This window comes from Lonchura striata, chromosome 6 (assembly GCF_046129695.1).
Source record: "Lonchura striata isolate bLonStr1 chromosome 6, bLonStr1.mat, whole genome shotgun sequence".
In the NCBI taxonomy this organism is placed as follows: Eukaryota; Metazoa; Chordata; class Aves; order Passeriformes; family Estrildidae; genus Lonchura; species Lonchura striata.
This window is the reverse complement of record NC_134608.1, coordinates 38,551,915-38,576,921: the sequence shown is the minus strand read 5'-3', so window position 1 is coordinate 38,576,921 and position 25,007 is coordinate 38,551,915. Positions and strand designations below refer to the sequence as shown.

The 25,007-nt window shown below is 54.0% G+C and overlaps 2 protein-coding genes across 10 annotated transcripts in view; both read right to left on the bottom strand.

Moving 5' to 3' along the window:
* Positions 1–585: 585 nt before the first annotated feature.
* Positions 586–5,289, bottom strand: MDK (midkine). 3 transcript variants are annotated; one of them, XM_021533394.3, is made up of 5 exons: positions 5,213–5,289; positions 1,831–1,910; positions 1,569–1,730; positions 1,300–1,461; positions 586–878 (listed from the first exon to the last, which is right to left on the bottom strand). In XM_021533394.3, the coding sequence occupies exons 2-5, from the start codon at positions 1,907–1,909 to the stop codon at positions 853–855; spliced, it is 429 nt and encodes a 142-aa protein (XP_021389069.1). In that variant the 5' UTR covers position 1,910; positions 5,213–5,289; the 3' UTR covers positions 586–852. The 3 variants fall into 3 exon arrangements, with proteins under 3 accessions (XP_021389069.1, XP_031360886.1, XP_077640298.1); XM_031505026.2 differs by having other exon boundaries at positions 1,831–1,914; positions 5,213–5,284; XM_077784172.1 differs by lacking the exon at positions 5,213–5,289 and having other exon boundaries at positions 1,831–2,096.
* Positions 5,290–8,557: 3,268 nt separating this feature from the next.
* The window catches only part of DGKZ (diacylglycerol kinase zeta), a 54,365-nt gene continuing 37,915 nt past the window's right edge, over positions 8,558–25,007 (bottom strand). For 5 of the 7 annotated variants that reach the window (XM_021533395.2, XM_021533399.3, XM_021533397.3 and 2 more), the window contains exons 17-32: positions 24,069–24,131; positions 23,751–23,824; positions 23,528–23,639; positions 23,014–23,213; positions 22,620–22,720; positions 22,426–22,505; positions 21,293–21,337; positions 20,958–21,027; positions 16,770–16,810; positions 16,031–16,221; positions 15,551–15,582; positions 14,749–14,792; positions 14,272–14,392; positions 13,705–13,741; positions 13,332–13,431; positions 8,558–10,977 (exon numbers count right to left, since the gene is read on the bottom strand). In XM_021533395.2, the coding sequence (XP_021389070.2) occupies positions 10,861–10,977; positions 13,332–13,431; positions 13,705–13,741; positions 14,272–14,392; positions 14,749–14,792; positions 15,551–15,582; positions 16,031–16,221; positions 16,770–16,810; positions 20,958–21,027; positions 21,293–21,337; positions 22,426–22,505; positions 22,620–22,720; positions 23,014–23,213; positions 23,528–23,639; positions 23,751–23,824; positions 24,069–24,131 (1,428 nt within the window). In that variant the 3' untranslated portion in view covers positions 8,558–10,860. The remainder of the gene's footprint in view (positions 10,978–13,331; positions 13,432–13,704; positions 13,742–14,271; positions 14,393–14,748; positions 14,793–15,550; positions 15,583–16,030; positions 16,222–16,769; positions 16,811–20,957; positions 21,028–21,292; positions 21,338–22,425; positions 22,506–22,619; positions 22,721–23,013; positions 23,214–23,527; positions 23,640–23,750; positions 23,825–24,068; positions 24,132–25,007) is intronic. The other 2 variants (XM_021533396.2, XM_021533398.2) reach the window with 1 other exon arrangement.

The following is a 25,007-nucleotide window of genomic DNA, read 5'->3' as shown; positions in this document are numbered from 1 at the left end:
GACCATGTGCATGTGGCACCCAGGCCACCACCACCAGCTGCATGGTAACTTCACTGCTGATGCCACTGAGGTCAGCAAAACTGGGGTTTGCTGGGGTTTCCAGCACAGCAGCACCTTGTGGGGACAACAGGGAACTTCTGATACTTTTTTATAAAAGATTTTTATTGGAAAAGAAAAAGAAAAAGAAAAATTCCAAAAGGAGAGCTCCCACCCAGCACTGGTGTTGGCATGGCAAAGGCAGAGGGGCTGCAGCCCCAGCATGGACACATGGTTAGAAGTACAGAGAGGAGACACAGCTGCTTCTCAGGGTGATGGCTGTGTTTTCCTCAGCTGCTGCAGGTAAGTCATGCCCCAGCCAAAGGGGTACTGAAATAAATCCCCTGAGGTCAGAGCAGTCCTTGAGTGAGAAACTTCAGTGATGGGGTTACTCAGGCATTCAACACCCAGCCATTCCCTCTGGCACTAGTACCTGGTGGAGGAGCAAGGAGGGTCCTGGGCTTGCAAAAGGATGTGCTAAAGGCAACTCACTTGTGCTGGAGATTGGAAAAATGTGTGTTCCATCCCAGCTCTCTGAGCATATCCCAGTGAACCCAATACCAGCCCAGAGGAGGTGAGCAGGATGCACCGGTAGTGCCCATGGGGCAGCAAGGAAGGAGGCAGCCTATCCTGCAGGGTGGGTGGGTTTGCTCTCTACAACACTAATGATTAAAGCAAGGCATCGCAGTGAAAGAGGAGGTCATGGAAAGTAGTAAGGAGAAGAGGAGGAAGACCGTAGTGTGGGCCAGCTGCAGCTGGACATCCAGTCCTGTAGGCACCATGTTGAGGGCCCGATGAGGATGCTGGTTTTCTGCTCTAGTCCTTCCCCTTGCCCTTCTTTGCTGCATTCAAGAAGCACAGGAGACAAGAGTTAGTGCATCTGCTGGCAGCTCACAGTCCCCCAGACACTGCTGTGGTAGAAAAGTAGCCAGCATGGCTGGCTGAACACAGTGAAGTGGCTGCATCCCTGCAGGCAGCCTCCTGCCATGCCAAACCACATTTTGCACCATCCTAGTGAGGAGGGCAGGGAATCCCCATCCCACCAAAGATGGCAGTGGTATGTGGAGGGACCAGGGTTTTTCCTAGTAGCATCTGCATCCCACCTAGCCAGCAGCTGGACTTCGCAGTGCAAAGGAAAGAGCATCCTATGAAATCCCCTACACTACCAGCAAAGCCAATCCAAACAGGCCAAGGTACCTCTGAAAAACTCCTGGCCAGGGTTGCAAGAGGACCCTTCTGGAGACATGAGTGGTGGGAACTGACCTTTGGACTTCGACTTGATCTTGGAGGAGCAGGGCTTGGTCACATAGACAGTCTCCTCACATTGGGCATTGTACAGGGCTTTCTTCAGGATTCCAGAGCGAGTCTTCAGGCCTGTCTGAGCACTACAGCCTCCCCAGCTCTCAAACTTGTACTTGCAGTCGGCTGGATGAGAGGGCAGAGGCATCAGAACTAGCCAGGACCTGGTGGGACGTTAGCCCCAGTCACCCAGCACATGGTGGTCCCCAACCACCCCACCTCCATGTACCCACCTCCAAATTTCTTTTTCCAGTTGCAAGGGATCTTGCACTTGAGCTTCTTACTCTCATCTTTGCAAGTTCCCTCGCGGTAGCCCAGACCACAGTCCTTACTGTTGGGAACACAGGGTCCCCAGCGCCAGTCCTCGCACTTGGAGCCATCCTTCTTTGCCTTTTCTGTGCAGAAAAGTGGAGTAGGTGCTCTCTGCAGGGACAAGGGAGCATGCCCCACTCTGCCCCCCGCCCCACTAGCCCCCTGCCCCAGGCTGCTCCTCACCTTTCTTGTTCTTGCCAGCCTCGGTGGTTGCAGCCACCAGGATCAGTGCCAGGAGGAGGAAGAGACTCCGAACTTGCATCCTGCCTTGTGGAGGAAGGAGAGTTAGGTGGGTTGGAGGTTGGGGTGCAATGTGGTGTTGAGGAGGGGCATGGTGGGCTGTGGGCAGCTTGTGTGGAAGTAAGACAGCAGCTGCCTCCATTGCACACACCCACCTACATGTGTGTGTACACCCCTGTGCCCTTCTTGTTGCCCCCCCATAGAACATGTTCACTAATTGCAACAGGAAGGTTAATTATGTACCTCGACAACTGCCTCCTACCAGGCAGCTGCAGGGCTGGCAGATTCTTCCCACCCCTACAGCCCCCCCATTACCCTGTATATGGTCAAAATCCTCTCCATGGGGAACCCCACAGCCCTCACTACATCTGGGAAAGGTTCTACAGTTACCAGCCCTTACCTGCATATTTCTCTTGGATCTTTTATCCATGACCCAGCAGGCTGCTGCCCCATACCAAAGAGCCTTGGGGCCAGGGAACACAGCTCACATAGTACCTTACTCCAGTTCCAGAGGATGCCAGGAAAAAGGAAAAAAGTCCAGGAAAAGAAACCTTCTTCCATGAGAAGTCTGAAAGTTTTATCAGTGGATTAAACACCAAAAAAAGCAGCCACAATGTGGGAGCTCACTGGAGGGATGGAACCTGCTGCCCATGCCACCCATGCATGCAGGGGGTGTGCAGGTGTGCACACACCTGGGAGCGGCTTTGCGACAAGGGTGCACACACATAAAGGTTCAGCTCTGGGGATCGTGCCCTGTCCCCCTGCCCTGGTGACCTTGAACCATGGCTCCTCTCTGGCTGCCATCACGAGACTGTGGGATGTTGCTGCCAGCACTGGGGTCCCAGATCCTGCTCTCAGTGGGAAGAGGAGTGCAGGCATGCAGAGCTAGTGTTTCAAATCTGGAGACCCCGTCTCTGTTCCCCCAAAGATGCCACCCATATCTGTGTGGCAGCAGCCATCCAGAAAATACATGGCACCTGCCCTGGCTCTGTGATGGGCTTTGCAGAATTGGGCTGTAGAGGACAGGAGGAACCACAGGCCCCAGGGGATGAAGGGAAGAGCCCAGGGTCAGTGTTTGCTCCCTCCCCTGGGCTCCCTGGGCAGCATGCCAGAGAGAGCAGCATCCCACATTATTCAGGCTCCAGTGCACTCACCCTTCATGCATCTGCCGCCAAGCTGCCAGCTTTGCTCTGCATTGAACTGTCACAGGGAATTACACAGACCGGCTGGCTGAGGGCACAGTCATGGGGGTGAGATCTGCCTTCCCCCTACCTAGCCCGGCTGGGAGCCATCCTGCCAAGCACAGCACAGCTCAGCTCTGCTCCAACCCATCTGCCTTCAAAGGGGACAAGGGCTCAGCCAAGATGGGCTCGTTACAGATGACAAGGCTAGAGCTGAGCTGACTTACAGATATGGCTGTCCCACTTTCTGCAGTGGCTCTTATGGGGTAGCACCTCTGACATCCACATTGTTCACACCATCCCTCTGGTTTCAGGTATTCTGTTAACTTCTCCCATTCTTTGCTGCAGAGCATTTCCTTGTGCTCTTTGCACCTACCTCCCAGCCCAGCACCTTCTGCTCAGGCCCTTCTGACATGGTCTTCAAGCCCCCAGGGCAGATAGCCCCAGCTCTCTGCGCTCACCCCTGCCTCACCTCCAGGCACAGACTCCCTCTGTTTGCCATGGGCGCCGTGGGGCCCTGCCCATGTATACACAGGGATGCTAGGATACCCTCTGAGGGGATGACCAGCTACAGCTACAGCCCCAGGGACCCCTGAATTTGCTCCCAGGCTCAGCCCAGCATATTGCATTCCCCAGGCAAAGTTTTGCAGGGATCTTCAGTCATGGCTCATCCTAAAGCATTCATAAGGAAAAGGGAGTGTATTTTCCCAACTGGTTTTCCAAACAGCCACGCAAATGAGTTTTTCCTGGCTGGGATGACAGCACCTTCAGGCATGCCTGCACAGCCCTACTCCTGCATCCCTGCGGGGCCCTGGCTTCTCTCCTCCTATTATGCTGCCTGGCTCTCACATAACATCAGTCCCTGTTCTCTCTTCTCCCTTCTCTAGCTGCTCTGGGTTTTTATGATCTAGGATTAGCTCTAAAAAGAAAAAGAAAATCACCTGGTGAAGCTGAAGCTCTAAAAAGAAAAATAACCTTGTGAAGCTGAAGCAGAGCTCAAATACCCATTATTGCAATGGGAAAGCTTGGACCTCTCTCCAGACACCATTCCGGGGCAGGTAATGCCACCGACTTCTCCTAAGGCGGCCCACACATGTTCCGCAGCTCCTGATCCCTCAGTGGTGTCCCCATGCGCTCCCGGGAACGGAGTGGCGGCTGGGCTGGCACCCCCTCACAGCCCCTTTTCCAGTAGGGACCTCTCGGCTCGGCTTTGCTCGGCTCAAATTGCAGCTGGCTCTGGCAGTGGTGGGCTCAGGACTGCTGTCCTCCCTCTGCGGGTTGAGCTGCTTCCCAGCCTCCGGGCAGGCAGCCCGGCACTCGAGGAGCCAGCCCAGCGCTCGGGAAGCCCGTGGCCTGGAGACAAGCACCGCGACAGCAGGAGGTTCCCTGCTGCCTGGAAAGGGGACACCAAGCATGTGCCCGTGAGCCAAAGCTTTGGCACGGCCAGGAGGCTTCCCTAGAGGTGCTGAGGGAAGCAGGGGGGCTGTGGGGCTTTCCAGCAACCGGCCTCACCTTCCCCTCTCAGGGGCGAGAAGGTGCTCCAAGGGAAAAGGGTTCTGTCCCTGCACTGAGGGCAGAGAGGGGAGCAGGCAGCGCCCGTCCGCACCTCTGCGCTCTGCTCCCTCTTCAGGGTAGATGCTGCGCCGTGAGCCCGTAGAGCCTTTCCCTCGCCCTCCGGAGAGGCGGGCGGTGGTCGAGCCCCGCTTCGGGGCAGCTCCCCAGGCTCCGATCGGAAGATCTCTGCCAGCTGAGTTCTCCCCGAACCAGTGTGGGGTGCTTCGCCCGAGGAATGGGGGGTAGGATACCGGGCCACTGCCTCAACCCATCTGCTCTCCAGGAGCCCTGGCTCCCTACCAAACTCCATCCTTCGGCATCTCCAGGCTCTTCCCTGGCTCCTCTCAGGCGATCCTGCACGGGGGGGGGCACCGCCCCTGGTCATCCGGCGCCAGTCGCCCTTTCCTGCAGGTCCTCCCCAGCCAGAGCCATTCCCCCATCCCGGCAAAGCCCCATCCCGCTCCGGGGAGCCCTCAGCCTGGATGACTGCCGCCTCCTCGGGGAGCGACGGGCGGTCTCCGCTCGCCTCGCCCGGGGCACCCATCTCGGTGGGGCCCGACCCGAGGGCTGCGGGCGGGGGCCGCACTCACCTGCGGAGCGGCGCGGAGCTGCTGCTGCTGCCTTTGTGTGGCGGCCGCGTGCGGAGCCCCGCGCAGCACAGCGGCCCCTGACGTCGGGCTCGGCTGGCAGCAAAAAGGTGGCTTTTTAGCCCAAAACTTTCCGCAAGCTCCTCCTCTGCCCCCCGGCAGGCACAAAGGCAGGGCGGCGGAGGGCCGGCCCGGGGGCAGGCTGGCCCCTCGGCCAGTGGGGCGGGGGCAGCGCGGGCCGGCGGCGTCGTCCTCGGCCGGGGGTGAGCTGTCCCTTGTCCCCCTCATCCTCCTGCTGTGCTCTCCAGCCCGTACCCGCGGTGCGGTACCAGGGAAGCTTGTGCGGGTTCAGCTGACCGTGCACCCCAACATCAACGAGTGGCAAAAGGGTGCACAGCTGAAAAGAGAGGCAGCGTCTCCCCTGAGGGCTGCTGCTCTGATTTCCGATGGAATTTGGCCCCGGGGGCACCCCTGGGGCTCGGTGGAGTAGAGGGAACCATCCTGCGTCTCCACCAGCTCCGTGGATGCCTCCTCCATCAAGGCCACTGGCTTCAATGGACCGACCTTTCATGATCTCTGCCCTTTTCACCTTCCTCTGCTCTGCCCCTCGTGGGAAGTTGCCAGGAAAGAGGGACTTGCTCAGCACCCAGAGCAGCACATCACTTACATGCTGTCCCAAGCGTCTCCCCAATTCCATCCCTTGTGACCCACCTGCCTACCCCCAGCTCAACCATGCTGCAGCCCTTCTCCTTGGGCCAAGCAGTGGTATCCGACTGCTGGTGGGGGATGAAAAGGACCTTGCAAGTGTGATTGCTCCTTTCCCCCATCCACCACCTTTCCTTAGGAGGTGAATAAGGCAGCAGAAAAGCCAATTCCCTTTTGGAGTTAGCAGTCAGAAAGGAGAGTGTCATGCAAGAAAAATGGAGCTCTGCTAGGGAATGGAGCCATTTCTCTACCTCTTATCCTGGAACTGCCACAGGTGGGGTTACAGGGTGGGGCTGTTTTTTGTGAGCTGCTTTGAAACCAGGAATCACTTTCCAAGAGATTGCCACATTTAACTGCCAGTCCGCCAGCAGTTTCCCAAACATCTGCAGAGATTTTGAGGAGAGCTGGTAAATGTGGGAACATGTCATCTCCCCTTCCTGCTGCACACACAGCAACAGGTACTGCTCTGGGTGGTGAGGGATCTGGAGATGCCAGGCTGTATGTTTGAGCCCAGGATGCAGAAATAGATCCTGAGAGTGGGCAGGTAGCAAAGCCAGTAACCTCCCTCCACTGTTTGGCCTTTAAACTCAAGCTGAAAAAAGCTGCTGAAACAAACTTCAATGTAAAAAAGGAGAAGGACTGAGGTGTACATCAGGTTTGCACATCTGAATCATAAGACTGTGATGAGCAAACCAGGGACTATAGAACTGTTAAAGAACTAGGTGTGGAGCAAGCACTGCTGCTTCTCTTCAGCTGTTTCTGACCAGGAGCTGAAGATCTCACCAGAGTTCCCAGCATAAGGTACGGTGAAGCCCTGTGTGTTAGCTGTGTGAGAGAGCAGAGATACAGCGGTGCACATCACTCTCAGCAGTGGCTGTGCTTGGTCCCTTTGGGCTCTTTCTGAGGGACATGGGGGAAATGGCTCCTTCCCCAGCTCAATTAAGCAGCAAAAGGCTGTGATTGCAGAAAGAGGCCTCATACTGAGGAAAGGAAGAAAAAAGATGGAACGGGACCAACCCAGGTGCATTTCCCTGCAATAGGTTAACTTGAGCTTTTTACCTCTAAAAATGTCACAAGCTAATTCATGGCATGTCAGCTCTGCATTTTCCATCTCTGGTCAAGGCCTGGTCCTTGAGGAACTAGTGGTGGATGTTGCTGCAGTGTCAGTGCAGGGACACGGCCATGCATGGAAGAGGAATGACCTTATCCTTGTTGAGGTGTGTGCCAGGTAATCATTAACAGGGCCAACTGCTGTCACCTCAGCTCTGCTTAGCTGGGGCTGGGCTTGCATTGCTTTCTCCAGCCTGCACACATGCACCTGGTGCCTACACCCCAGGTGTGCTTCCATCCCACAGGAGGGCAGACAGACCTCTGAACCTCCAGCACCTGACTAAAAAGGAGAAAGAGGGGACGTCGACACCCTTCGGAGAGAAGGGCAGGACTCTGCCCCAAAGGTACACTGCCCCTCTTCAACACTCCTCATCAGAGTGATCACATAGCAGGACTGCTTTTCTTCCCCACTGGCTGTTTGACACTGGGGCAGCAGGAAGACTCCAATTGCCATGGTTACTGACAGCCTCCCTGCTGAGATGTGGGCCAAGTGCCAGCATGCTGGGGTCTGGGCACTGAAGCAGAGCGGCCCCCTCCTCCCAGTTGCACGTACACCTGGTCCCTGGGGAGGCCAGGACAATTTGGTGTGCCTTACGCCTGCTGGAGATCCTCGCTGTTAGCTCTGGGCAGGAGCTGAAGTTTGAAGACCATGAAAGGGAGGCACAGAGGGGGTGGAAGGGACAATGTAGGCAGGGAAGGAGACTGCTTCTCCGGGCAGAGAAGGGCTGGCAGGAGCACTAGGCAGGCTGCCAAACTGCTCCTAGAAATACAAGTCTGAGTATAGCTCCTCATCACCCACTGGCTCCATCACCAGCATGCCATCAGCCACTGCAATTACCTCCTTTTACAAAGAAAACTCCAACAAGACAGAAGTACTGGCCACAGTCATCCTTATGCGTCTGAGGCCTGGAAGCAGAAGTGTCCCTAATCCTCTGCTTTTGTAATCAGAGAGTGGTCCTTCCACCAGAGTGGCAGAGATAATTCCTGCTCAGTGCTCAGCACTGGAGGCAGAAGCCCAAGACTCCCTGCTGGAGCTGGAAATGAAAAGCAAGAGCCCCTGGCAGGCTTATCTCCCACAGAGCAGCATGGCTGGGGACAGCTCACCACAAAAAAAGGCCAACAAATGTTTTGAAACTGGAGGCTGGATGCTGCTCTAGTTTCCACTGACAGCTGCGGCAGCTGCTGGGGCTGCTGCCTTTGCCCCAAGGAGGAATAGCAGGCTGCTGACTCATGCTTCCAAGGCCTCCTGGATCACTTGGGAAGGCAGCGCACTTTCTCCCTTTCCCAAATTACACTGCGCGTTGATGTATGACGCAGAATGGAGAAGATCCCTCAGGACAAAGACCCTGTATCTAGCAACAGTCTCAGAAGGATGCTGTGCTAGGAAGTAAACAAGGACGTTGGCCAGCAGGGAACTCCCAAAAATACCCCCAAGTCTGGACAGGGGCAGAGGCCTTGGGATCCAACATTGTTTGTGCCATGCAGGGCATCCGTTGCCACTGCAATCTTGTGGATGCAACAGGAGACAGGAACTAAAACATCAATCTCTTTATTTCAATGGCAAGAAACAAAAACATCCAAACAGTCAAAGTTGAAAAGCAATGGGAACACAGGCTCGTGCCAGGCCCTGGGCTGGCTGGAGCCAGCACCCTCACATAGTTACAAAAATACAATCCTACGACAGTGTCTAAGACACACAGACCCAGGTATTGCACAGAACCCCTGCCCTCAGGGGGACAGGGTAACCAACACCTCCTCCTTCTTCACCAAAATATAAGCAGACTTGGAATTGCACAGCAACTCAGCTCACAGGTGCACGGAGGGGCCAGGCAGGGAGGGGGACAGTGTGTCTCTCAACTACCTGTACAAAAACTATAAGGGAGAAAGGGGAAAGCTGAGGCTTTAAATGCCTCTGGGCCAAGTTGGGCATCCCACCTGGGGCAGCAGTGGTATGGACCTCTGAGAAGATGACAGTGCCTTGTTTATCAGTGGCCTGCCAGCAGTGCTGATAAGAACTCTAGGCACTTCTGGCGTGTCCTAGATGTCAATGCATTAGTACACTATCATTATTATTTGCCAATACTGACAGTGGTCCCTGGGCACCCTGCACTGCCCTGCGCCTCCGTTCCCTAGTACAGCATTCCCCATCCTTCAGGGAAACCCTGCCCCTGGGCAAAAAGTCTGAAGGGTATTCTGGTTCCCTACAGTATCCTCATACCCTTTTCTTGGTAGTAGGAGGGATTCAAACGGTGCCACCCCAGCACTACCCAGTGGGCACAGCCTGCGTGTGAGTGCAGAGGGACTGCACAGACCACTCAAGGCAGCAGTAGTATCCTCTCCTAGAGCCAAGATGTGAACAGCAACCCTCTTCACGACCACTGCACACCCAAGAGTGCCAAGCAGGTCTGCTAGGCTCAGAGCCATCAGATTTCCTCCTCTGTGGGCACCACCTCCTGGTCTTAGAGACTCAGTTCTGCAAAAGCATTGCTTGATGCTCTTTAAAAGGCCTGGCTTGATGTCTTGGCATCAAACACTCACAGCAACAACAGGGGAGATAGACTGTGGTGCCTCATGCCCCATGGCAGGTGGTTGGTGAAATTCCTTCCCACTGCAGGCATGACCCAGGGCTAGGAGCCCTGATGGTTCCTGGGAATCCAAATCCCTCTTTCTATTAAAACTGGAGAGGGTGAGTTCATGGTCTGCCCAAACGGGCTGTGTCTCAGCTGTGTGAGCTTCCTGCAAAGCCACGTGCCCAGTTTGGGGAATACCAGGAGTCTCAGCCTAAGAGGATGCATGTTGCCAGGCTGGGGGGAAGGAGGGGATCCCTGAGAGCAGCACTGACCCCAGCACTGCCCATCCAGCCCTGTGCCAAGTCTAGCATTGCTGGGGAAACTGAAGCAAGGAGGGCAGCTGAATCTAAGTCAGCATTTGGGAAATATAACAGGTGTCACTGCTGCCACTGCACCAGTTGAGTGCAGCTCTCCACCATCCTGCAGCAGGCTCACAAAGAGACGCTCAGCAGAGTGGATGTGCAAACTGTTCCACCCAGCCCCATGGAGAGAAGCGTGGTGGGAGGGTTTGGTAGCCTTCCTCCATGGCATCCCGGCCCTGAGTCAGACTGCTGACTGAGCACTAAAGGCCCATCAGGACAGCACCTGCTGCCCTACTTCAAGCTGCACCAGACCCAGATGCTCTGAGGAAAGGCTGGATGCAAAAGTGACTTCCCTCCTGCTGCAGAAGGCTCTGGATAGGGCAACACAGAGATCTGGTGCAGCCCCAGGAGGGAGAAGAAGGCAGGGCCAGTAAGTTGTGGTGCTTCCTTTGGAGCCGTCTGCGACTCACAGCCTCTGCAGTCTGTCCATGCAGCCTGTGCCTCCCACAGCTGTGCCAGACAGGAGAGGAGGAACAGGACACAAACCTAGCCAAGCACCTAAAAGAGGAGCACTGCCAGCAGAGAGAGGGGCTGAGCAATGATATCCCACAAGGATTATAGGTAGGAACCTGTGGAGGAGGCACTGGCATTGCTCCCACGAACATGGGTGACTGGGGGCTTCAGCCTGACCTGCTCCAGCATAGCTGGGGATAGAGCCCACCTAGGGCAGGGAACGTGGTGAATGAAAGGTGAAGGGGTAGACACACAAAGAATCAGGCTTCAAGTCTGAAATATCCATTGTCCTCATAATCAGAGTTCCAGCCCAGCCTGGGGCAGAGCTCTTCTGTATCCATCTCCAGGGACCAGGTTGGCATCTGGGGAGGGTCGGGCCAGATACAGCTCTGCCAGTTGGCATTGTACTCTTATCCTGCATGAGTGGGCTCCGGCTAAGGCATGCCAAGCACTACACAGCTGTCTCCTGGTCCTCCCTCTGGATCATCTGGTAGTGCTGTAGGTTCTCGAGGTAGGCAGCTAAGTCGGGGTCATTGGCTTTCTCAGCACGATGTTTCGGGGTGTCTCCCTGTGCGGGGGAGACAAGATGTCAAGAGCGCTGAACGCTGTCTAAATGCTGTTTTGGCACCCAAAGACGTCCCCATTTTCCCATGTGGCTGGGTCCAGCAGAGCCTGCAGTCAAATCCCAAGTCAGGTGGAAGCCAAATGCCCATTTGCTCACCATGGGATCAAAGTGTGCTCCTGAGGAGCCTGACTGCTGCAGGCCTGGGAGCTGTCCCCCAAACAGTCATCAGCTCCAGGCATGGGCTAGGACATGACTGACTCTGGGCAACACAAGTCACCCAAGAAGAGACAAAGGCTGGTCCCCCTGACCTGCTCTTCCCCTGTGCTGGGGAGGCAGGCGGGAAAGGGTGAGGAATGAGGGGTATGTCTGGGGAATGCCCAAGCATACCAACCCCCCTCCCCTCGCACAGCCTGGCTAGCACTCCAGGTCCCGGAGGAGGATCACATTTCACCAGCTTATTGCAGCCATCTGGATTGTGTCCACTAATGAACTCCCACACTCCATAAAAAGCAAATCTGTTAACAGCTCCCAGCTCTGTCTCCTCTCCCCCTTCCCTCCCCCTGCTCCTTGCTCCACCTCTCCAAGTGCTCAGGCTCTGCTGTGCCACTGAGAAAGACCACAGAAACCTGGCTCTGCCATTCTCATTGAAAACCAGCCCTGGAAGGGCAACCCATCCTGCCCGGCTCATCCCCTGGTGCACAGCAGGCACAGGCAGCTGCAGCAGTGTGCTGAGGCCTCGAGAGCAGCCCACAGCTATATTTCTCCATCAGAAACAATGGTCAGACATGCAGCCTCTGTTGGGCCTCGGTGTGGCTGTGCACAAAAGCCCATCCATGTGTGGCTGCAGAGAGGTATCACGCAGCAAGAAATCTCCTTGGGATGTGCACCCCATGACTGAGCACACCTCATGGTCCTGCACACAACCCCCAGCAGCCACACCATCAGAGGACAGAGCCCAACTACTCTGTGCTTTGGTGCTGGCTCTCCTTGATGGCCTCCTCCCCACATCCCCTGAATGCAATCACTCATTTAACAGAAGAGGAATTAAGCTTCTTTCCTGTTCCCCTGCAGAAGCCCCTCTGCATCACTCCTGCCTGCAGCCTGAAACCGGAGCTGCCAGGGCCTCCCTGCCCAGCTGGGCTGAGGCGCTCCAACTGATAAGGCTCAGCCTCCCTCACCAAGGCAGGGAGTGGGATCAGTCTGCTCCAAACCTGTGCTACAGGTCTGGGGTTTCTAATGAGGTGGATCCTGCCTGTGCAGGCAGGCTGTGACCCGGAGCCCCTGAGAGGTCAGTCAGCAGCACAGCGGGGTCCCCAGGCAGCCACAAACCCAACATGCGACATGCTTTTGCACAGGCATGTGCAAACCGATTCCCTGGGGTAGCCACATGCCTGAGCAAGGTTTCTTTTTGTGCTGGCAGGCTGGGGGCTGTTCCTCTCCTTCAAGTAAATGAGGGGGCTGGGGACAGAGAGGGGCCATGCCTTTTGCCTCTGCCAGCTGACTCTCCATTCAGGCCAGCCCCACTCTGGGCACTGTGCAAGGCCTAAGCCTTAGACAAGACCAAGGAAGAGAGATGGGGAGCCAGAGATTATCTGTACTGCATTCTCCTGGCAGCTGCCTAACAGGGATATGCATTGTCTAAATTGAACCCAAGCTCCACCATCACCATCACCCCCCAAATGGACTCCTAATGGGTGTCCCAGACCCACAGATTGCACCTTCTTGGCTTGTTCTACATCACCTCTGCTACAGCCCATCACTACAAGCCTCCACCAGAGAGATCTGACCACATCCTCTCTGCCATATGCCAGCCCTGGGAACCTCCTGTACCAAAATATGGCCCGGAGCCCTCCCCTTTTGCATCTCTTCTGCCAGAGCTGGCACAATTCCCTGACACTAAGGCACAGCTCAATTAACTCGGCATGTGAGAGGAAGTGCTGCCACTGCTTGCTCCTGCTTCCAGCAGGCCAGCTTCACCCGACAAGAGGAGCTCCCAGATCCCCCACCATGACTGCCAGTGGGGGAGAGCAGAGGAGTCCTGCAGCTGGGAGGGAGCTTTCAGGGAGAATGTCCTTGCTCTGACCCCTGAGGGTGGGAAGGGGGAGACAGGGATGAGACATTCCAGCCCCTTGCTTCTAATTTAATAAAACAACAGGGAGAGAAGCGCCAGGAGAAGAGGGATTTAACCCCTCTGTAGCTGGGCTCTACTGGGCAAGTATGAGTACTCCATGTCACCTCCTCTCTGACTGGCAAACACCTCACCCAAAGCACCACTGCTCTGCTCTCCTGCTGGTTCTACTCCTTGCCAGCCCTCTGGTTGCCCCAGAAAGTCCCACTGCCACCGTTCCCGCTGTCACCTGCAGGTCTGTCTTCATGAGCGAGGCCCCAGCCTCCACGATGTAGTGGCAGATAGTGCGCTGGCGTAAGGCTGCAGCCTGGTGCAAGCTGGTTTCACCGCTGAGGAGGAGAAAGCAGGAGATGTGAGATGTCCCTCTGAACAGGGACAATCAGCACATGCAGGTGGCAGCAAGGGACAGCAATTCAGCAGCAGCAGGAGCTGATTGTGTGTTTGTGCAGGCAGAGGAGGGAGTGCTACTCAGGGGCAGTCTGTCCAAAATTGACTGGGAATCATGGCTGGCAATTAGAACAAAGGCAGCTGAAGTGCCCCTATAACTGGTCAGTTCACAGAGGGTCTGGCCAACAGGTAATGCAAGTCAGGCAGCGACTTACTTCTCCTCCTCTGTGGCATCAAGGATTTCTGAAGGAGCTGTGGAAAGAAAGAGTGCAGGTGAGTGAGACCTGGCTCTGGGGCAGAGACAGACCTGCCTACTCCCTGGTCACAGTCTGCATCATTCCATAGGGGCTGCTATTTTCATGCTGCCTGAAAAAGTCCTAGCTCCAAAAAAGTCAGGTCAGCAATTACATCTGAGCCCAGATGATCCCAGCAAAGAAGAACTGGTTGTGGACTCACTATAGAGAAATATCTAAATAAAAATAAAGCTGTCTGTATTTCAGTGGTAACTGCCAAAAACAACAGGTCAGCTGCCCTGAAGGCAGACGCAAGACACTGAGCAGTTTCCCAGAGGCATACTGATCCCTGCCAGGATGCAGCAATAGCCATGAGGACACCCCAGTACTGGCAGACAGATGCCAGGAAAAGTTCATACACCAAAAGGATGATGTAGCAAACCCAGAGGGAAGGGATCTAAGCCCAGGAGCACTCCCTCTGAGCAGAGGGTTGATTTCTTTTGGCTGCCAGGCTCCTTTGCTAAGAGTGGCACTCTGACTCCAGCTCACCATTCTCAATGATGTATTTGACGATGTCCTTGCTTCCTGATTTGACAGCATGGTGGAGGACGGTCTGGCCCGAGGAATCTCGCACCATCAGGTCTTTTCCAGCTCGGTGCAGCTCTTGAAACTACAGGATTGTCAGATTGCTCAGGATGAGTTGCATTTTCCAGCTCTAAGCCCCAGCATTATGTACCTGGAGTGTCTGACAGGTTGTGTGGATATTTGGTGCTGGTGGGGAGCTTTGTCCAGCTCAGCCATGTTACCAAGTCCCTTCCCTTCCCTTTGTGTCTCCCAGGAGACGAACCAGGGCTCGTGGCAGAAGCCTGCCTGGTTTCTAGCCACCACTCCTAAGGAAGGCCCTTGACAGTGCTGCTCCAGGGCAACTGGGGAGTATGGCTGGCAGGGCTCCCCTTAGCCCAAGGGGCACACCAGCCCAGGAGCCAGCCTTGGCTGCTCATTGCAGCAGGCTGCCGGAGCACCTACCTTGCTGAAGTTGCCCTTCTTGGCAGCTTCTATCAGAAGGTCATCTGCAAAGAGAGACACATCAGGGTCAGAAAAGTCAATCTGCAACACTGCTTATCTAATCCTGGAGACAAGATCTGGGCACCAGAGGTGTGGAGCAGGAGCACAAGCTCCTCCAGGGATTAACCTCTTGGTCAGACTGCATGTACATGGCTTCTCCACCTTTGGGAATGCAAGGGACAAACCAGGGAAAGGAAAGAGACACCATGTAGCTAAGGGCTGCAGCCAGATCTCAGCCCTAGGGAGGTGCAGGGGGAGTAGTCTCTGCCCTTGGGCAGGATAACTTATGATGAAAATGGGGAGCGGGTCTCCTGAGCATCAGCCAGCAGCCAAGATGCCTCTCACCAATGACTCACTCACACCTCCAGGCTCCAATCAAGCTTCAGGAAACTCTTTCCATTTGTTCAGCTTGGTGAGGCCCCTGATCTAGTGCTCCCACCTCCCCAGGGAGAGGCAGAGACAGCCTCCCAACCCAGTTCACAACTCTCAGTTCTGCAGGTGGGGGATTAACCCCTTGCCACATAATTTCCCGCATGCTGGAGCTGGGAAGGCGCCTGGCTGGGCCACTCCACAAATCACTGTCAGGTCTGTTGTGCTCACCTCTGGGTCGCCTGCCCACAGGGCTCCATGTTTCAGAACACATGGAACAACAGGGCTCCTCCCTGCTCACCAGGGAAAGGATAGGCCAAAAAACCCCATGGGCAGGAAAACAAGAGCGCAGCCTGAGAGGGATAGGTATGACCAGGGGTAGGACTCCACTCACCTTTATGTGGGAGGCAGCGCTCAGGCTCAGCACTGGAAGGGAAGAAGAGAAAGTGTAACTTACCCTGCCAGTCCTGGCCCTAATGTGCATGCCACCAGTAGAGGGATGGAGAACCTGCCCGTGGCACTCCTTCTTTCCTGATCTGGGTTCCTCCCCATCCCCACTCCCATTTCTACTGCTACTCCTGGCACCATACTCATCACTGGCCTTAGTTTGGCTGAAAGAAACCCTTGTCCTCTGCCCCACAGGCCAGGTGCTGGAGCTTGACCCCATGGCTGAGCCACCTGGTGATGCCCCATTACCTAGGGCAGCACTGGGAGAGGAATAGGGAAAACAGGATGGCATCTCATCCCTTGGTCTTACTCAACACTGAATTCCTGCTTACTTCCAGGGAGCTCCCCTGTAATCTGGCTCAGGGTTGGCTAGCTCTCCTGTCACTGCCCATTGTTCCTGAGGCCCAGCACCCCCATTTCAACTCACCTGGGGGCAGGAGAGGAGGGTGGAGAGGAAGGACAGGAAGGAAATGCAAAATGGTGTCCAGGGGATGTGGCAGATGAGTCCACGAGGTCAGGCATGGCAGGAGAAGTGCTCACAGTCTGAGTGACCACTAGCTCTGGGTCCAGCACATAGAGCTCATCCTGAGAGATCTCTGTCACATAGTTGAGGTGTTCCTGAAAGACACAAGTCAGGACATGCTTTCTCAGAAGCAACTTCTGCAAGACTACATCCCCTCATATCCCAATGGTTTGTGGCCCACCCATTTGCACGACAGAGCAATGGTGGCTTGAAGAGTCTTGTGCCTTTGCATCTCCTTGGTCTTTTCAGGTTTCCTGTCTCCTGCTGTCTTAGCAACCCTGTAAACCTTATCTCCATGTTCCCCCTCCCCAGATCATTAGGGAAAGTATCTAGTGCTGGTGAAGATGATCTCAGCTGGCGGGTCCCCAGCCAGTCTTCCTATGTTTGCTATTCCTTACCCACTGGAGAGCCCTGCAGGCAGCTTTCAACCAAGGTTCTATGCTACCACCCAGGCTTCTTCCCTTTTCTCTAGAAACCTGGAGGTGCCGAGCCTGGTCCTGGGCCAGGCTCGTGATGCCAAAGGCCAGGGCAGTGGTATGAGACCTGTGTGGCCCTAAGGCTATGCCTGCCTGTTGGTCTGCGTGCAGGTGGGACACCCAAGCACTTCCCAGGAGCTGATGGTGCAGGATGAGGCTGCACTCACCTGTGCACGGTCTATCCTGTAGAACCGATCGGCCGTGGTTGCTGTAAGACAGGAACAGAACAAGATGGGCTGATCCTTGGTGTGAGACAAGGAGATGGCCTCTTCCCAACATGAGTGACAGCAAGCTATCCAGCCACTTTGCTTACTACCTCCTCCTCAATGACTCCTGGCAGGGAGCCACAGGTAAGGCAAGAACACAACTAGCTGATGCCATAGCCTGTCTGGAGGCTTTCAGGTGCTTCAGCATTATCCCAAGCAGATGAAGCTCAGGGATGTGCAGCGCACACCTCAGCATTCACTTATACCACGTGAGGAACTGCTGTGACAAACATGGTGCACCTTGTTGAACAGTGCTGGGGACACAGAAATGGGGACACTACATGAGGCTGGGAGAAGAGAGGGTTCAGCCCCCTGCTGACTTGACTAAGGACCTTCATGAGGCATGTCACTGCTAGGCACAACAGAGCATGCAGCTGTAGATCCAAGCAACACCAGCTGTAGATCCAAGTCCCTGTCTCTTAGGATAGCAGGAGAGCTTCAAATCAGCCTCCAGCCTGAGTGCATCCCTCTTCCTTAGAGAAGAGATTACCACAGAGAGAGAGGAGCTCCAACAGAGCAAGTGGCTATGCTGGAGCCAGACACACACAGCTGGCATCCCCAGGAGAGCAGAGATGGGTTACGGATTTAGGGCATCACCAAAGGAGACCAGAAAAGGTAAGAGCACAGTGACAGCACAGCTGGATTCCTACGCAGGGAAGCATTTCCCCAATATCCTGACAGGCTGCTGGTGCCAGTCCAGGAGAGTTGCTGCAGTGGGATCCTTGCAGACCCAAGGAAGTCTCTCTGCAAACAGAGTTGGGATGTGCTAGAGCAGATGAGAGGAGTGAAAGAGCCATGTTTATCCTGGTATTTGCATCCAGGGAGCTATTGTTCAAAGCCTATAATTCAGCTACCTGAATGAACCTGTGCTGTATTGAATGAGACTCTAATCTCTTTCCTGAAACATTTTCCTGAGCCCAGAACCTGCTGCTGGGAGACTGGCAGAAGGGAAAGTGGCTCTGGTATAGCAATCCTGGTAGTGACACCTGGGAGCAGCAGCACCAGCAGGGCTGGAACCTTGAAGGGAGAAGTTGCACCCTGTCTGCCTAGCACGAAGCTTCCCAGGCCCACTTTGTAACCCATGGCTGTGCTCTGCTGTGGTCTACTTGCTGCTTGCTGGGCTATCAGAGAGATGAAATGCTACCAGTGGGCATTTCACTCAGCCAGCTTCCAGGTACGGAGGGAGGTTCTTGGTCAGATAATGCAAAGGGAGAAGACAAAACAACTTTCAGGCAGGGGAGAAGCAGCAGCTGGAGCCTAGCAGTGAGGCTGCTCTCCCATAACACTGCTATGCTCACGGTGAGCCCGAGCATGCTGGAGCAGGGGGGCCCCCTGCCTGCACAGCACAGGAGAGCATCCCCAGCAGTCCCGCAGTGACAAACGCATGCCACCAAGCTGCCTTCAGCTCCAGGGCAAGAGAACCACAGACTCCCTTTGCTCCACTCCGGGTCAGCAGTCAGACATGCAGCCTGGGGGAAAGCACTGCTCTGCTCAGCCCCAAAGACCCAAACATCCGCGAGTCCCAGGCCTCATGGTTCCCTCTTGCTTGTCACTGAATGTCTGTTCTCTCGCCCCCCAAATTCACAGAATCACAGAATGATCGAAAAAAATTGCTTAAGTTGGAAAAGACCCTTAAGGTCATTTGAGTCCAACCATTAAACCAACCCTGCCAAGTCCATTCCTAAACCACATCCCTATGTGCCACATCTACACATCTTTTAAGTATCTTTAGGGATGGGGACTCATCCACTTCCCTGGGCAGCCTGTTCCAAGGCTTGATCCCCCTTTCAGTGGGAAAAAAAGCCTCCCTGATGCAACTTGAGGTCATTCATTTCCCTTCATCCTCTTGCTTGTTACTTGGGAGAAGAGACCAACACAATTTGACACAACCTTCTTCCAAGCAGTTGTAGAGAGTGATAAGGTGTCCCCTCAGCCTCCTTTTCTCCAGGCTAACCAACCCCAGCTTCCTCAGCTACACCTCCCAATATTTGTGCTCCAGACCCTTCACCAGCTCCATTGCCCCTTTCTGCACATGCTCCAGTACCTCGATGTCTTTCTTGCAGTGAGGAACCCAAAGCTGGATGCAAGATTCCTGGTGTGTCCTCACCAGCACTGAGTACAGGGAGACAATCACTGCCCTGGTCCTGCTGGCTACACTTTTCTTGATCCAGGCCAGGAGGCCATTGGCCTTCTTGGCCACCTGGACACTGTCAGAGACTGAAATAGTTCATGCCTCAAACAATGGTATAAAGTTTTACTCATTGTAACTATATGAAAACTGTATAAAAATGCTACAACCGAAGAAGCCTCTTTGAAGATACCTGACTGGGACTTTGGACTGAAAGTCAAACTGTTGAAATTAAATAAAGGGAAAACCCATTCTTCAATCACCTGAAACAAACAAGTAAACAAGGACAAGAATGTGAGCCAAACCCAGCAGTCATGCTAAGAATCATCTTTGGCTTGCTTTGGGATGGGGGACGCCGTAGCCCACAGACAAATTTGCTAGGAGCAGGTTTGCACAGATTTGCTCCCCCCCCAACTGAGGTGCGGGGAAAAAGTTTTGGTGTGTTGTAACCTCTGCTTTTGGGCTGTGAACCTATCCTCCCTTGCACAAACTGGCTATGGAACTCCTAACCCTGGGACGGCCACATCCACAGGACTTTCATGTGAGGGCAGCTGAAGGGGTGCACTAATCCATCAAAACCTCCCGAGGTACACCCATAGTCATTCCTGAGGCCTTGCACCACAGGACTGCATGTAATGCAACAAATGTGGAAGAGACAATGGCAAACTCACCCCCTACCCCGGGGAGCTGCTTGGATGTTCCTACCTGGCCTGAGTGTATATCAACCCATCAGATTCTATTATTTTCAGGGGGACCTTCACCACCAAGAAGACCAGCTGGAGAGAACCAGTGGAGCATCACTGGGATCCACGGAGTGTGATACTTTTCCTTGTTCTGTCCCTGTTACTCTCTTTCTGTCCCTCCCATCTGTTTTCTATTTGTCTCTGTCTCTCTCTCTCATATTTACTGTCAAATAAAACCCATACTACTGACATATGGTCTCATTTGCACCTTAATTTGGGCAGGGGCATTCCTAAGAATCTTAGTAATCAGATCCTGACAGGCACACACACACACTGAATCATATTCAGCTGCCGTTGATAAGTACTTCCAGGTCCTTTTCTGCTGTGCAGCTTTCCAGCCCCTCTTCCTCCAGCCTGCAACACTGCATGGGGTGGTTATGACCCAAGGACAGGACATTTACTTTTTTGAACCTCATGCAATTGGCCTTGGCCCATGATGAGCCTGTCCAGATCCCTCTACAGAGATCAACACTCCCACTCAACTTATCTGCAAGTGACTGAGGTGTGCTTGATCTCATCAGCCTGATAAGGACAATAAACAGGACCAGGCCAATACTGAGCCCTGGGGATGTCCACTGGTGACTGGCTGTCAGCTGGATATAACTCCAGGCACGCCGTTCTCTGGGCCCAGCCATCCAACTGGTTTTCTGTCCAGTGAACAGTGAACTCAGGTGAGCCATGAGCAGCCAGTTTCCCCAGGAGAATGCTGCGGGAAACAGTGTCAAACATTTTACTGAACTTCAGGTGGACAACATCCACAGCTTTTCACTCAAGATGACCACTGAGCAGGTCATCTTGACATAGGAAGAGATCAGCTTGATCTTCTTCCTTGCCTGTCCCCTCTGAAGAGTTCAGAGCCATCCATTGCAGCATCCTAGTTGTGTGACTTGTCCCACCATGTCTCTGTGATGGCAACTATGTCATAGTTTTCTTGCTCTGCCATATCTTTTGGCTCCTGTCTGTAGCTCATGCTGCATGCATTGGTGTCAATGCACTTCAGTTGGGCTACTGATTCCTTCACTTTTTTTGGGCATAGGAGCTGTAATTCCTACGCCCTAATTCTCAGGTGCTTCTGTGGTTTCTAAGGCGGTGATAACACTTGGAACTTTGCAGCCATGTGGATCTCCATCCCCTACCTTCACTGAGCTGACAGACCAGAGGACCTTGCTAGCCCATCATCAAACCCAGTCAATGCTCTTAGGGGAGGGTGATACTCACAGTCCAGAAAGCACCACTTGGGTGACAGCTTCTGGAATGACAGTGTCTTCGGCTTGGCTCCATCTCCCTCCTGCATAATAAAAGAGAGGATAAAGATGTAGTTTATGGTCTCTGCATCTCTCTTCAGAGCATTGCTCCTGCTTTGGGAGGTCCATGCAGACATAGAGGACCACAGGTACTTGTATGAAATTGAACACAGGCACAGCACACTGCAGCAGAGAGCACCATGGGGCAGACTGGAGCTGACTGTAGAGCAGTGTCACAAGATGAGCCCAGGAGACTGGCACAGTGGATATGACAGATGGGCCCAGAGGACAGAGAGAGGCCATACACACCTGAAAGAACAGGCGCTCTAAAGCAGAGGGCTGCGCAGGGAAATCCTGCAGAAAGGCAAGGTGTCCTGTTACAGCCTGTGTCTGAGCAGCCCCCCAGTCCCTCTCTCATCCCATTGGAGTTGCTTGATGTGTGCTGCCATATCTGGCTTTACACACTGTCTGGCCGAGGTACCTGGTCCTTGCCTGGCTTTAAGGTCAGAGCACAGAGCTTGCCCAAGGAGTGAGAAGAGGTAAACTATAAGGTAACCAAGAAACACCAGCCACACTGCACATTTTTAAAGGTGCAGGAGATTGCAGGGGCATTCATCTACCACACTGATGCAGCAGGAGAGCATTACCCTGTGAACCCAGGAGCTGCTAGCCATGTGCCTGCCTGTGTGTCCTCACCAGTGTCTGGGCACAAAGCGGGCAGGGGACACGCATACACAGTAGGCACAGCAAGAGGCAGATGCCAGTGTGCCAGCCCAGGCAAGCAGCTCTGCAACTCAGCTCTGAGGGGCTCTACACATACACTGGATGGGGTTCCCACAGGCACAAGAGCCAGATAGCAGCAGACTAAGAAAGGTCCCTTCAATCTTCTGTGCAACAATCAGATTGAGCAGTGCAGCACCAGGAGCCACACTATGGGTTCGGAAGGCATTGTTCACCAGGAGCAAGAGTAATACAATCTGTGTACAGGTCACAGACACATGCTAGTACATTGGCAAGGACACAAAATTAGTGCTTGCAAATGAGAAGAGTGGGAGTGGTATAAACCTAATCCAGGCATCTGGAGAAGGCAGAGCTGTGACAGGAAACCCAGAGCCTGTGGATGGTTGAATGGTTATAAGCCCCCACAGGATGTGTGCTGGCTTTTTATACCACCCTGTAGTTTTTCAGGGTCTCTTTTTGGGCTTGGAGAACAGTCAGAAGAGTAATGGTGAAAAAGAAGCTGCCAGACAGCAGGGAGCAACAACGCGTCCAGCATGGGACCCTGCCTCCACCACATGGTAAAGGCAAACCATGACCTCTTAGCATGACCCAAAGCAAGAGTGTGTGCGGTAGTGTGTGCAGGTCAAGGTGGCTTAGAAATCCTTTCCCTGAGTCCCTTCATCCTCAGTATTCAGCTATGACCACTTTTCACGCAGACTCACCTCCTGCAGCTTCTCAATCTGGGTTCGGCACAACTCCAGGTCACTGTCTCCTGGAACCACGATGATACCCAGTGGCACAGCTGCAGGACAGGACATAGGCTCAACTCAGGGAGCAGCATTCCCAACACCTCACACAGTTTAGCTACAGGCTTTGCCAGACATGGGGATTGCAGCTCCCACCCCTGGTCACTCACAGGCTTCCTTGAGCTTTTCCTTGTCATAGTTCAGTGCCTCATAGTCACGCATGCTGATTCGGCTCACCCGGATCCGCAGCCGCTCAGGCACTGGCTGCTGGCTGTGTGCAGGGGGTAAGGAAAAAGGAAGATATAAAGTGACACCGTGCTTTCTCCTTATTCCCCTAATCCTTCCAAAACAGGCAAGAATATTGTATAAACTGGGGTGGGGACCTTGGCACCAGCAGCTTCTCTAGCATCAGGGTCTGGCCTTATTTCTGTGACCTGATCCCTTCCCAGACCTTACCCAAGAAAGGACTGAAATGCTTCTGTCAGTGGCGGATCAGTCCTGTCCCTTTCCCTGCCAACCATCCTTCCTTGAAGAGGAGGTGGCAGATCAGTCTGAGGAACCTACTCATTGAGCAGAGGCATGGAGTTGCGCCGCTTGGTCTTCTGCACCATGTTGGCTTGGTTGCGCAGAGAAATGTGGATGCAGGAAGCTGCCAGCTTGCAGGGCTCTCCATCCACCTGCATGGGGATGGCCTTCGATGTGGTGAGAACCACCTGCCGGCACTGACAGAGCCGCTCCCCATGGCCACCAACTTGCAAGGCAGCCTGTAAAAGGGTCCAGAGTGAGAGCAGAACATGGACTGAGATGTGGATGAGGGGAACATCCACTGTCATCTGGATGTTACAAGTGAACCAAGTTCTGAGGGTCTTAGGTTTGATTTCAGTGAGAAGGAAGACACAGAGACCAGGGCATGACAGCAGCACCTCACCTAAATCTTAGAGAGCAGACACTGTCATATAGGTCAGCACCACAACTCCTCCAGAGAGGACCTGCAGAGCTGTAGGCTGGCTGACACCTGGTCAATGGGACCATTCACTCCCCTGGTTTCTACCTACAACTGGTAACAGCACTGACTCACCAGCGATGTCATGGTGAAGCCAATAACTTCAATGCAGCCATCATCATGGCGCTGGGGCTCAAAGTCATGGTGCTCCCCAGGGTTGCCCCAGGGCATGGTGCCTGCACAGTACCTGTGAAAGGACAACAAGAAATGCCTGGACTGACACCCCAAACCCAGGCAGGGATCTACAGCACAGGTGTGAAAAGCCCAGCACATGAAGACAGGTCCTGGGGGTGCTCACCTTGGGATGTTAAGGAAGACCAGGCACTGGGGCTTCAGGTCCTGAATCTTGGAGGTCAGGTCTGTCCCATCACACTAGAGACAACACAGGGGTATTCAGGCTGCTGTAAGGGGGAGCCTGGTCCATTCTACCCACTTAGGAAGAAATAGTATCCCTCCTCTGCTCCCTAGTGGATGTTCTCCAAGTCAGGGGAAGCTAATGCTCCCAGGAAGCTCCCCATCTGCTCCCCAGCCCTGACATACTCAGTGTACCAAGGGACATTTCTCACACCTCCACAGCTCACCCCCTCCCTGGACCAAAGCACCCCAGCACACTCACAACCAGCCTGACATGCTTCGCCAAGTCTTTGGAACTCCCGGTGAGGAAATCGGAGAAGGCCGTCTGCCAAGGTAAGAGACAGAGTTAGTGCCCAGGTGTTCACCAGAATGGGCAGCCAGGAAGTCTGCCACTGACCTGCAACTCAGCCTGCCACTGACCTGTCACAGACCTCAGCTGCTCAAACCTGCAAACCCCCTTTTCATCCACCATCAGAAGTCCTCTTCTCCTCCAAAACAACCTGATCCATTTCTCTTGCTATTTTGCCCACCAAAAACCTTGAGGCACCTTTAGTAACATGCTCTAGTATTCCCTTGCCAGCCCAGTCCTGACTTCAGAGAAAAGCTGGTAAGATGAGTCTCCTCCAGTGAGAATCATGTAACAAGAGACAAATTTAGTCTCAAGCTGTAATGAAGTACCACAAAACAGCTGAAGTCACTCCATCTAGAGATTCCAGGAGGGACAGCATGGGTCCCCTTTGGGTTTAACTGTGCAGTCAGCAAAAGAGACACAAGCAGAACAGATGTGAGATGGCACAGAGCAGCATTCGGCCTTTAGTACTGCTTGAATACCACTCACCAGACACATGGCTAGAAAGTATATTGAGGATCGGGAGACAGAGGAACAAAGATGATACTGAGACACAAAGCTCTAGAGGTGAGACACAGGAGGCTGGTGTAATTAGCCAGGAAGTGTAAGGTATATAAAAAAAGGTATATAAAGGTATATACCAGGTCCAAGGTATATAAAAAAAGACCAAAGTAGTGTGCAGACTATGGAAAGGCTTCCTTTTCCTCTGCAGGAGGGACAGTCTGCCTTCCCACAGCTCCAGGGAGGTCCTGCCTGGGTGACCACCCGTGAGCTTGAGATCAAGAACAATAGTGGCAGGAGATAATACAACAACTGTACTGCAGGCCACGGAGCAAGTTGTACTGCCAGCAG

Excerpts from the sequence above, each read along its gene's own strand:
- MDK (XM_077784172.1), bottom strand. The coding sequence starts at position 2,095 with ATGTTCTATGGGGGGGCAACAAGAAGGGCACAGGGGTGTACACACACA. Across the intron at positions 1,462-1,568 it reads CTGGAAAAAGAAATTTGGAG|CCGACTGCAAGTACAAGTTT; the intron begins GTGGGTACATGG and ends CCTCTCATCCAG. Across the intron at positions 879-1,299 it reads GATCAAGTCGAAGTCCAAAG|CAAAGAAGGGCAAGGGGAAG; the intron begins GTCAGTTCCCAC and ends TCTTGAATGCAG.